Below are 13,671 nucleotides of genomic sequence, written 5' to 3'. Positions count from 1 at the left end.
TTGCATTTGTCTCTATATTCTCTAAGAGCACAAGCTGACTTATTTGACAGGAACTTTTGGTATGCTTTCATCTTTTCCTTCACTGCCTCTTTAACTTCCTGTGTCCACCAGGGAGTTCTGATTTTTTTATCCTTACAGATAACCTCACCACATGTCTCTCTGGCAGAATCAATGTTTTCTTCCAAGTTTCCCTTGGAAATTTGAATCTCCAAGGTTTGATTCCTCTTCTCAAACTCTTTCATTTTTTCTTCAATAATCTTTATGTATTTTAGTCTACAGTTCACATCTGAGAGCTGCTCAACTTTTATTCGCTTTAAAACTTTCTTACATGTCATTCTTTTCAATATGAAATTCAATTTTATCCTGCTCAAGACTAAATAGTGATTGCTTCCAATTTCAAATCCTCTGTACACAGGTGTCCTGCACCAGGGAGAAAACATCACTATCAACAATAAGATAATCAATGAGACTTTTCTTATTCCTTGCTTCTTCTCTCCATGTGAATTTGTGCAAATTTTTATGTTGGAACATGGTGTTAGTAATAACCAGTCCATGTCCTGAGCAGAAATCCAACAGATATTTGCCATTATTATTAGCTTTGCTCTTTTCTCCAAATTTTCCCAAAATATTTTTGTATGTCTCACAATCGTTTCCTACTCTGCTATTTAGATCCTCTACAAGGACCAACTTTTCATTTTTCATTGTGTCAGTTGCTTTTTCTAAAGCCTCAAAAAATTCCTCCACTTCTACCTTAGTAGAACCTTCTGTCGGACCATAGGCACAAATAAGTCTCATTTTCCAGTTCCCCATTCTCATATTTGCCCACATTACTCTCCTTGAGACTGGCTGCCATTCAAGAAGATTAACCTCGTATTTTGTGTTGAATACTATGGCTACTCCTTCTTTTCCTTGATTGTCATTGCCTGAATATAACATTTTGTATTTATTGCTCAGAAAGATCTCACCAGTTTTGGTCTTTTTTGTTTCAGTCACCCCTATTATGTCGATCTGGTACTTATCTAATTCCTCATCTAGCTCTATTTCTTTGCCATTCAGGCTTCTTACGTTGATAGTACCGATCTTTAACTCTGGCGATGTTGAGTTGGGGTTTATTTTCAGATTTGTTCCAGTAGCTGACTTTTCGCTGTTCGCCCTGGTTCCCTGGCGAAAACAATGGGGGCCTTGTTTAACCGGGCGACGCCCCAGCTGGCATGAAATTTTGTCATGTTGTACCATCATTCTATATTTTGGTTTAACCAATAAGAATACAATTTGGTCGGCTAAATCCCAAATTGCCAGCCCATCCTCGTCCGTTCAGTATCCAAGTAGATACCCAACAGGGTGCACCACGAGAAGGTGAGGATTGGACATTAGGTGAGAAGCCCTGGTCGGTTCTCCGCATTACTTTAAAGGCTATGTGGAGGTCTGCTCTCAGTTATACAGCTTTGACCCTTAAGCACCCCCGTGGAAAGATAAAAATATCTAAACAAGAAGAAGGAACTTTGGTGTGTGGGGGGGATCTAAAATAGAAACTATTTTTTTGGAAGAGGAAGGACTGATGGGAAAAAGTCCGAGATGGGAGTGACGGGATGTTAGCCGTTTCGACTGTGTGTCGTGTTCAGAACTTGTTCTATTTCAGATCCTTCTCTCACCTCCACTCTCGAACCGCTCTCTGCCCACCCTTAATAATAATAATATTATACATGTATATATAAAAAAAACCCACAGGTTTTTCCAAATAATTTTCCCACATTGCTTTATCCCCACTTTTCCCAAACCCCCCTTCCTTTAACAGATTAACAGCACATGAATGCATATCACCAGGATAAGGAAACAGCCAACAACATCCAAAAAGGTGTGTCCGAATTTTCCTCCTATATTGTTCTTCATATATCATTTTTTATAACACATCAGTAATGCCCTAAGATTTGAGTAAAAAGCCAATGACATTGTGAAAAAGGGCACTCCTAAACGAAAGTAGGCTATATAGCCATAAAAATAGTAGTTTATTTTAGAGGAGTAACATGGAAATTTTCCCAGAAATAATACCAAAATTAAAAAGTTTCGCATATATCTTGCACATGAAAAAAAGTTTAAACACGTTCTTATCGCGGTGATGGTAACGCTCTCACTGCATAAATAACATACTTTCCCCAACAGCCCACTATACCGCAGATGCAACAAAAACAAGTAATTTTATTGTATCACTGAATAAGGTACAGTGACATTTGCAGTCTGTGTAACATATTTCTCAACAATTAGAGACAACTGGGATAAAACGGCGCTAACTAATGAATCACATGTATCCCTCACTGAAGCAAAACTGTATGAGTCTATACAGCATAGCGTCAGTGAGGTGGGGTGGGGAGGGCATATGAAACTATGCTGTTAGATTCAAGCAAAACTGTATGCTGTACCACCAACCACAGTATCTAACTAAAAACTATTGTTCAAACATTTGTCCAACTTTTCGATTACATGAAATAAGTGTTTGTTTGATTGCATTTTCAATTTTCAATGTCGTTAAGATAGATCACAAAGCCAAACTTCAAACTGATGAATTGAAACTAACATGCAGTATGGTGTGTGTGTGTGTGTGTGTGTGTGTGTGTGTGTGTGTGTGTGTGTGTGTGTGTGTGTGTGTGTGTGTGTTTGTGAGTGAGTGAGTCCACCTACCAGTCCGATGTGGAAGTGGCACGCAAGCAAACAACAATAAAATTCAACCAAAGGATTGAAACTTTGTATCAGTTGAGCCCACAGTGTAACGCGGAAGTGGTACACAAATGGTAATGAGAAGTCCTGTCGGAACAATATACAGGCAAAACACCACCCCAACGTGAATATGTTAAAACTAAGAAACATATAGTGAATGTTGTAATGGCAGTTTCAGATATTTTGGAATTCGGTTGAAGAGAATCATCATTTCAACTCGACAATTGTTGGCTTGCATCTGTTGTTAAGTTGCATGACCAGAGCAGGATTTTATAAATATCCATTCCCACAGTGGAATTTCACTACAAAATGTAATTTTATTGCTTCTTGCTTGACTTAGTTTTAGTGAATACCTTCATTATGCCTGCAGATTTTAACTTATAAAAATTCTCATAAGTATATTATTATTATTAAGGGAGACCTCCAGGGAGTCAGGGACTCATCAAGGGGAGGCCACATACTACACACACCAGCTATCATACTTATTCTTGAATTTATTCACACTGCTTGCACTTGCAACATCCAGTGGCAATCCATTCCAATCATGAACCACCCTATGAGCGAAAAATCTAACTCCCCCCCCTCCCCTTCTTAGCGCATTCATTCAGCTTCTAAGGATGCCCTCTTGTCCTTTCCCCATCCTCCATAAAATGAACAATTCCATCAACTGAAATCTTTATTATCCTTTCAGAAATTTGTAAGTCTCAATCATATCACTTCTTTTTCTCTTGTTTGATAGTGTCTGCAATCTACAAATTGTCAATCTGTTCTTCATAATCAGTATTCCACAATCCTGATCTTCATTTTTAACACTTTCCTTTGCACTCTCTCTCTCTCTCTCTCTCTCTCTCTCTCTCTCCACTGAATCAGAACCACAACAGAAACCAGGAGACCAGACCTGCATACAATAGTCTGCAGGCCTGATCTTCTGGTCTTGTCATATCAAGGCCTTGTAAAGAGGCAAAATGACATCCTTATCTTTACAAGTTAAAGTTTGTTTCAACATTGCAGTTATCTTTTGAGTTGTATTTGCAATCTTTGCTACATGGCCCGTAAACTTCAACTTCCCATCTACTAACACTCCACGATCCTTAGCCTGATCAGTTTCTTCTAACATAATCCCACCAATATAGTACAACACTGGATATCTAATCACACCAAAGTGTATGACTTTTCATTTACTGACATTGAACTGACACCTATTTTCCCATGCCCACAATTCAAGCCTATTGAAATCATTCTGCAAGTACTGCATATCAGCAGCATTCCAAATTACCCGACCTATCTTTGCATCATCAGCAAATAGCTGTATGTCGCTTATCAAATCCTTCCCGATATTATTAATGTATAGATTGAATAACAGTGGACTAAGCACTGATCCTTGTGGTACACCACTGGTTACCTTAAATCTTGCTGAATCACATCCCCCGTGTACCACTTTTTGATATCTGTCAGTCAGCCATCCTCTTATCCATGCTAATATTCTCTAATCCAAACCCATATTCTCCAGTTTATGCAACAGTCTACCATGCTGTATCCTGTCAAAAGCCTTAGCAAAATCCAAAAGTATCATGGTGTATCCATTCTTGTTTAGTTCAATAGTAACATTGTTATAGAATGTGAGCAAGTTGCTAAAACATGACCTTCCCTTAGTAAACCCATGTTGCTTGTTACAAAGTAGAGATTCACTGTCAACCAATTTCTGAATGCAAGCCCTAACCAATTTTTTCAAAATCTTCACCACCATTCTTGAGATACTACGTGGTACTTGGTACTAGATACTTAGTCGATAGTTGGATACATCAGTCTTTGCACCACCCTTGTGCAATGGGATTTCCTTACATTCTTTCCATTCTTATCGGCAGCATTATCTTCAAGCATTGTGTATGACTTTCATTAAATAAAGTGTACTTCTGATGACATTATTATTATTATTATTATTATTGCAAGAGACTTCCAGAGTCAGACTAATCGAGGGAGACCACACATCACTCACACCACATATCATATCTCATTTTGAATTCATTTATACCATCTGCACTTGTAATTCCCAAATGCAATCCATTCCACTCATGCACTGCATTGATTTATGAAAGAAAAATCTAGCTTTCCGCTTTCTTGACTTCCTTGGATTCTCTCTCTCTAATCCTCTCCTCACCATCCATAAAATTACATATCAGTCTAGAAATTCTCGATCTCTCCTATTATATACATTTCACAGTCTCATTATCATCTGTAACATTCTTTGCATCCTCTTCACATTACATGACCTCAGAAGCCAGGAGATGAGATTTGTGCACAGTAGGTCAGATGAAATCATATCAAAGCCTTGTAAAGAAGCAAAATGACTTACTTATTCATACATGTGCCAGTATTTGTTTCAGTATTACAGTTATCCTCTGATTTATAATTGCAAGCTTTCCTGTATGTCTCCAGACTTCTACTTTTTATCTACTAAACTGCATGATCCCTACTTTGGTCAATTTCTTATAGCATAATCCCACCATTGTAATATGCCAGGGGTGGCCAAGTTTTCTAGACCCAAGAGAGAGCCACATGGGATGTTTTTCAGTTGTTTGTGAGCCTCAAGATATTTTCTAAAAAATTTAATTATTAAAATAATAAAATATAAATAAAATTATAGACTATGTACAATGAAATATATGGAATAACATAAGATTAAATATAAATAAAAACATAAATATACATAATTTATGTCTTTATGTGTCTGTGAAAAAATATTATATATGGATATATTAAATATTATATATCCACATTGACAAGAGTTATTCTTTCTTTTACTTGCAACATAATAGAATTCTTTTGGATCGTCTTTAGCATGTAGTGCTAGTTTTTTTCATACTTCATCTTAGCTTTCCGTACAAAAGTTGTAACTCTTCTGGCTTGCTCCTTATAATTTTAATAAATGACATCATCTGTATGCATACTTCATTCCTTCCACATCTTTTTTAAGAATCTCTTGCTTAATATGATTGTATATCCATTTTGCTTCCACCCTGTTTATTCTTCAGGCTTTAGGGATACATTCCATTATTGTATCATTGATATATTTGTTAAATACTTGTCATGCACATTAAATCATATTATGGTATAACTGGCTAATCAGCTAGAGTCGAGTGTCATATTTTAAATTTCTTATCTGTTGTTAGTGAAACATTTCCTCTTTACAATAATCATTGATGGTAAAAATATAGAATTCAGTATTTTTTTTATTTTAAATGTTTTGCATATTAAATTTTGTATTTGACTTCCAGTAGAATTAGAGGCTAGTGCATCTTGATTACAAGGTCGATGATGCCTGATAGTGTTTGAAAGCACTGCTCAAATAGTTGTTGGTTTTGTAACTACTGGATACCAAATTCCAATCTTTACTTTTCATAAACAGCTAGCATTCATTACTTTAGAACTATTTATTTATGAATATTTATAAGTCATACAGTAAAATGTCAATTATCCTTGGGAACTGGGAAATTCTAGAGCCCAGATAATTTAAAAACATGGTTAATCCAAATTGCATTTTATTCAGTTATTTATGAGTCCCTCAGTGGGATTTCATAAATAGTTTACTGTGGTGAAATTTCCTTAAGAATAGCATCATGTTTGTTATAACAATATTTGCTGTAATGAAAGTCAACTGCATCTATTTAATGGTATGTGTTTTAATTTCTTACAAGGGAATATAGGCCAGTTTTCTCATTAAAAACTTATTTTGTTTTTCAGATCACAGTAACCGATGATGATCTCATTGAAAAATCCAACTTGAACAGACAATTTCTTTATAGAAATCATGATATAGGAGTAAGTTAGAATATGTACTTCCCACTTATTCACTTATTTCACTAATCACAAGGAATTAATTCATCATTAGAAAATATTTTACCAAGTGGATTCTGTCCAAAGATTGCATTAAGATTTTTTTTTAAAAAAAAGTGTTGATCAAATATGTAAATACATATAGTTTAGAAATAATATCAATGTTCAGCATGAGTTATCTTGATACAGAACTACCATGATTAGAAGACATTTTCCAACTGGGATCCATACATTGTCTTCTGATATAGTATACTTCTGGATTTTTATTATATTATATTGCATGGTTCAATTTTTATCCAGATGGCAATTTCAGATATATTTGAATTCTCATTGGCGGATACATAGTGTAGGTATCAGCTGACTCTTGTCAGCCATTGTTTACAGATTTATTTTTAAAACTATCATAAATCAGTTAACATTTCAAACATTATATTATAATTTTGATTTATCATATAAGTGCTGTTTCTGAACTTTCAAAAGCTCGAGAAAATTTTTGGGATGAAGAATTATAAAAAATGTAGTTTTTCACATCTTTTTAAAAGAAATGAATTATGGATTAATTAAAGTTAAACTAAATTTCATAACTTTCAACTAAAATTTAATTCAGATTTAAAATAAATTCTAATGTAAGATGTTACACAGATTCAAGTATTAATTATGTAAATCATTCTTACAACCAGAAGTGTGGTAGTATAAAATACAGTAAAATGTCAATTATCCTTGGGAACTGGGAGATTCTAGAGCCCAGATAATTGAAAAACATGGTTAATCCAAATTACATTTTATTCAGTTATTTAAAAAAAAAAAAAAAAAACCCTCAATATTTTAGTTTTCTTTGCACCGTTATTTTTTATTTTATTTTTCTTATATGTCCATGAATTTGTAAAACTTCAATGTAATCATTCTAATGACTTCCACTATTTTACAAATCCACTTGCATATAGAATTAAAGAAAAAGAAATATGTATGTATCACGGAGGATCATGGTAAATTTGATCCCATGGATAATCTGCGTTTTACTTACTTTAAAAAACTTTATAAAAGTTTTACAGAAGTTATGGTCAGAAGGTCAAATAACTGGAATAGAACTCTCATAATACCCATCTCTAAAAAGGTAAATAAAACAGTGTGAGAATATAAAGGAATATCCTTATTGAATGCTCCAGGTAAGATTTCTGTAAACATACTTAGGAAGAGGCTAAGAAAAGTTGTGGCAGGGAAATGTGGAGAACAAGAAGCTGGATTCAAGCCATATAGAGGTTGTCAGCATCAGATTTTCACTTCAAGACAGATGGTTAAGAAATCATGGGAATGTAACAAGAATCTGTATATTTAAATTTTGTAGATCTAGAAAAGGCATATAACAAGGTACCAAGAGAAAAAGTATACTTGGAGGGGGGGGGGATTATTACTCTGACAAACCACCTATAGATGCGAAGATCATGACCAAATGAAATAGTGAGAATGTGTGTGTGATTCATCATAAAGTGAGACAGAAAGCTATCAGTGGAACGATAACTTTAAACAATATAACTATAGTTATATGGTGTAAATAAGACATTATATCAAGCAATACATAGTCCATATTAGAGTTGTAGGTCAGCAGTTAGAATTGAAGGAGGTACTGGAAGTTGGTTTGATGTTAAATCAGATGTGAGACAAGGGGCACATTTTTTGAACTGTTATTCATCACCTACATGGCATTACATTATGAAAGAAAGTGGCATTAAACCTGATATCAGAATTGGAGATACTAATTTCAGCTCTTTACTTTATGCAAATGATGTTATACTCTAAATAGATTCACTGCAAGTCTGAAGGATTCATTAACTGAATTGAATAACTGCTGTAACAAATTTGTTATGAAAATCAAAAATATAATGTCTATAAAAATAGGCAAGAACATTAAAAACTTCAGTTGCATTCTGAATGGGGAAATCAACAGCAAAACGTTATCTATTTAAATGCACTTTTTAGTGAAGATGGCAAATTAAATATGGAAATTAGTCAAAACACTATAGAACTTTAAGCAAGAGTACTGATGTTTATTATAAGTTACAGTTCTGAGAGTTCGGTAAGTTGGTCAAAATAAAATAAAACACTTTATCAAAGACCTGATCGCAGATATATAGATAGAGAATTCTGAGAAAAATTTGGGGAGTTAGCAGATACCATTGATGGCATAATCATAGTAAAATTATGATGATAATAGGAAGCAATTAACATTATTGGCAATCAGAAATTAGTGAGCAGAGGTAATTTCAGAAGGTATGGTTGCTTCAACAGAATTGCATAGGGGTGCTTAAGGATCAAAGCTGTATAACTGAGAGGAGACCTCCACATAGCCTTTAAAGGAATGCAGAGAACCAAGAGCTTCTGACCTAATATCCAATCCTCACCTTCTTGTGGTGCACCCTGTTAGGTATCTAGCTGGATACTGAACGAACGAGGATGGGCTGGCAATTTGGGATTTAGCTGACCGAATTGTATTCTTGTTGGTTAAACCAAAATAAAAAATAATGGTACAACATGACAAATTTCATGCCGGCTGGGGCATCGCCCGGTTAAACAAGGCCCCCGTTGTTTTCGCCAGGGAACCAGGGCAAATAGCGAAAAGTCAGCTACTGGAACAAATCTGAAAACACACCCCAACTCAACATCACCAGAGTTAAAGATCGATGCTATCAACATAAGAAACCGGAATTGCAAAGAAATGGAGCTAGCTGAGGAATTAGATAAGTACCAGATCGACATAATAAGGGTGACTGAAACAAAAAAAACAAAAACTGGTGAGATGTTTCTGAACAATAAATACAAAATGTTATATTCAGGCAATGACAAACAAGGAAAAGAAGGAGTAGCCATGGTATTCAACACAAAATACGAGGCTAATCTTCTTCACTGGCAGGCAGTCTCAAGTAGAGTAATGTGGGCAAAAATGAGAATGAGGAACTGGACAATGAGACTTATTTGTGCCTATGGTCCCACAGAAGGTTCTACTAAGGTAGAAGTGAAGGAATTTTTTGATGCTTTAGAAAAAGCAACTGACACAATGAAAAAGGAAAAGTTGGTCCTTGTTGGGGATCTAAATAGCAGAGCAGGAAATGATTGTGAGACATACAAAAATATTTTGGGAAAATTTGGAGAAAAGAGCAAAGCTAATAATAATGGCAAATATCTGTTGGATTTCTGCTCAGGATATGGACTGGTTATTACTAACACCATGTTCCAACATAAAAATGTGCACAAATTCACAGGGAGGAATAAGAGGCAAGGAATAAGAAAAGTCTCATTGACTATGTTATTGTTGATAGTGATGTTTTCTCCCTGGTGCAGGACACCAGAGTGTACAGAGGATTTGAAATTGGAAGTGATCACTATTTAGTCTTGAGCAGGATAAAATTGAATTTCATATTGAAAAGAATAACATGTAAGAAAGTTTTAAGGCGAATAAAAGTTGAGCAGCTCTCAGATGTGAACTGTAGACTAAAATACAGAAAGATTATTGAAAAAAAAATGAAAGAGTTTGAGAACAGGAAGCAAACCTTGGAGATTCAGTGGCAAGCTTTGAAGAAAGCCCTGATTGACTCAGCTAGAGAGGCATGTGGTGAAGTTGTCTGCAAGGATAGAAAAATTAGAACTCCATGGTGGACACAAGAAGTTAAAAAGGCAGTGAAGGAAAAGAAGAAAGCATATCAAAAGTTCCTGGCAAATAAGGCAGCTTGTGCTCATAGAGAATACAGAGACAAATGCAAGAATGCTAAACACTATGTAAAACTAGCTAAACAAAAGTCATGGGAGGACTTTGGCAAGAATATAGAAAATAAATATCAAGAAGGTGGCAAAATATTCTGGAGGTTGTTGAAGAAGCTTAGGAATGGAGGATAGAGTGATGTAAAAGGAATTAGAGATGATAAAGGTAACATGAAAACGTAAGAAAAAGATATCCTTGAAGTATGGAGTAATTACTTTGAAAATTTGCTAAATGAAACAAGCAGTGATGACAGTGTCGTGACGTTTTCTTCATGTTGTGTTCGAATCCGCCATCTTGTTACAAGTCACTTTCATAAAATAAAAACACAACTAATTGTAAATTGATCACTAATCCAAGGGTAGAGAAATTTCTATTATACTGCGCCACTCTATCCTTATATAAGTCTATATGAAATAGTAGGATCAATTCAAAGTTAGTTAGCAGTCTTTTCATTCATTCAGGCCGAAGTATTTATATTCTTTCTGGGATTCCCACTAGATTCGAATTTTTGTGAACGGTGCAGTAAAAAGAAATTCAGGCAAATACAATAGTTAGATTAACAAATGAAATATTTAATATAGGTCATATAGCAAATACATAAATTTTACTTCTAATTTTTAATAGTAGAAACAAGTCAAACATTAAGTCAAGTTAATCACATTAGCACAATCTTCCAAGTCTTCACATGCACTTTCTCAGCTTTTGGGTTACAAAGTTTCTACACTTAAATAAATATAATAGAACATCCAATCTAATCAGTTTTCACACATTTCTCAGTCATGCTATAAGTTCAAAATATCACAGGCACTAATAGCTGAAAATATCTTTCAAACAATTCTTATCTCCAACTCTCAATCACGAAGAGTTTCCACAGTTAAAGTTAGGTTAAGCATAGCGTAATTAACACACAATTCTTCAAGCAATGAAATAATACACTATGATAGACCTTACCGGAAATAGTTCCTAGTACATCAATTATGTTGTGAGCAAACTTTTGGAATTTATTTATCTTACTTAAAAAAAACACATCTACAAGACTTATCCACAGTTATACTTAAAGCACTATCAATCGCACTTCAGAATTCTAGACATCAATTACAGGGTACTTCAACTATCCTTGTTACCACTCATAAACTAATTAAAACACTGTGAGGTTCTTTTTAGGGCAAATCAAAAATAAGCCGCAATTCTAGACCAGCTGGGTTTATTCAGAATTCTTCCTTAAACGTCCAGCTTTTTATTTTATCCGATTGTAGCATTAATTTCCCTTCTATTATTACTGCTGATTTCACTTTCAGCTAACTATAAAATTCGTTTCGTCCTTGCTCACTTATAAAAATTATCCACTTAACTCCTACCCTTAAGAACCTTTTATTTACTTCTACTTCTCTAGTTTATCCCCTTGCTTCCTTTCACTTCCAAGTTTCTGTCCCCACTCTCTTACCTCCTATATATTTTCTCTTCTTTATTTAGCCCACGCTCTGTTCCACTCGCGCTCGTTTATTTCAAGTGTTTCCATGACAACAAATAAACGTAAACATTTTCGCTAACGTTACATAAGGTTATACAACTATATTGAGTCATTACATACGTTAAGCTTTATACACAAATAGGAATAATTAGAATATTTGCTTTTCAATAAATGCGTAGTTAATATTGCAAATATAAGCTTCTATAATATTGACATAACAATAAATAAAATAGCTTAATAATAATTAATACAGAATCTATTTACCATTAACACATTTCTTTGATTAAATAATTAAATAATTGATATAATTAAGGTAGTTATATGATATCAAATTATAATTTATGTTATTTACGTTAATTAATATTTACAAATGTAGCTCTTGTGACGGAAAATCATGTTGGATTCTGAATCAAATAACATTTATTCTAATTTCTACATAATCAGAATCCAACAACAGCACAGTGGTAAAAAATACTGACCAGGCATGCAGCAGGAGTGGATGATGTTCGACCAGAAATGCTGAAGTATGGTGGTATTAAAGTCTTACGGTGGCTGCACTGCATAGTTCAGAATGCCTGGACAGAGGGACAAATTCCCAATGATTGGAGTAGAGCTCTCATAGTACCCATATATAAAAAGGGAAATAAAACTGAATGTGAGAATTACAGAGGTATTTCCCTACTGAGTGTTCTGAGCAAGATCTATACAAGTATACTTGAGAAATGGTTGAGAAGAATTGTGGAAGAAAAGCTTGGTGAAGAACAAGCTGGATTCGGGCCAAATAGAGGCTGTCAGGAACCGATCTTCACTTTACGACAAATAGTCAAGAAAGCATGGGAATATAGCAAAGATCTGTATTTAAGTTTTGTCGATTTGGAAAAGGCATATGACAAGGTGCCAAGAGAGAAACTATTCAATATGTTACATTTATATGGTGTCAATGGGGCATTATATCAAACAATACTTAGTCTTTATTTGAGTTGTAAGTCAGCAGTTAGAATTGAAGGAAGTACAGAAAAATGGTTTAATGTTAAATCTGGTGTGAGACAAGGATGTACATTATCTATATGGATCATATTATGAAAGAAAGTGGTATTAAACATGATATCAAAATTGGAGATGTTAATGTCAGCTCTTTGCTTTATGCAGATGATGTTATACTTCTTAATAAATCCGCTACAAGTTTGCAAGATTCTCTGACTAAATTGAATAGCTGTTGTAATAGATATGGTATGAAGGTCAGAAATAAAAAGACAAAGACAATGAAAATAGGCAGAATCATTGAAAATGTCAACTGTGTTGTGAATGGAGAACCTGTGGAACAAGTAAAACATTTCAGCTATTTAGGCACGATTTTTACTGAAGATGGTAAATTAAATATAGAAATAGACAACAGAATCAGCAAAGCTGGTATGGTGGGAAGTCAATTGAATAAATTCATATGGAATAAGAGAGAAATCAGTCAGAACACTAAATTAGCTGTGTACAAGACAGTGTTCAAACCAGTTTTAACTTATGGATCTGAGAGCTGGGTCAGAAGTAAAACACTTGACCAAAGACTAGAGACCACAGATATGAGAGTCCTGAGAAAGATTAGAGGCATGAACAGATGGCATCAATGGCAATGTCATATTAAAAATGAGAATATTAGAAAGAACTTCACATTGTCAGCATCCAGGAATGTGTTAGCAGAGCTAATCTCAGTTGGTATGGTCACTTAAATAAATGGGAGAGAAAAGATTACCAAAACAAGTGTTCTCTGCCAGGTTGGCAGGAAAACGACCCAGAGGAAGACCAAGATATTTGTGGATTGATACGGTACAAAGTGCCTTAGACGATGGAAATATAAGATCTGATAATGTTGGAATCTTGACAAGTAACAGACTGATTTGGTGGAAAA

General features: G+C 34.6%; 1 protein-coding gene across 2 annotated transcripts in view; it reads left to right on the top strand.

Moving 5' to 3' along the window:
* LOC150107706 (ubiquitin-like modifier-activating enzyme 6) overlaps positions 1–13,671 on the top strand; it is a 701,981-nt gene that overhangs the window by 378,962 nt on the left and 309,348 nt on the right. For both annotated transcript variants that reach the window (XM_090391479.1, XM_090391480.1), the window contains exon 18: positions 6,454–6,531. In XM_090391479.1, the coding sequence (XP_090247605.1) occupies positions 6,454–6,531 (78 nt within the window). The remainder of the gene's footprint in view (positions 1–6,453; positions 6,532–13,671) is intronic.

Source organism: Typopeltis vanoorti, chromosome 4 (assembly GCF_054136105.1).
Source record: "Typopeltis vanoorti isolate ZY-2024b chromosome 4, IOZ_Tvanoo_1.0, whole genome shotgun sequence".
Lineage (NCBI taxonomy): Eukaryota > Metazoa > Arthropoda > Arachnida > Uropygi > Thelyphonidae > Typopeltis > Typopeltis vanoorti.
Note: the sequence above shows the minus strand (reverse complement) of the source record. Positions and strands in the feature narration are given on the sequence as shown.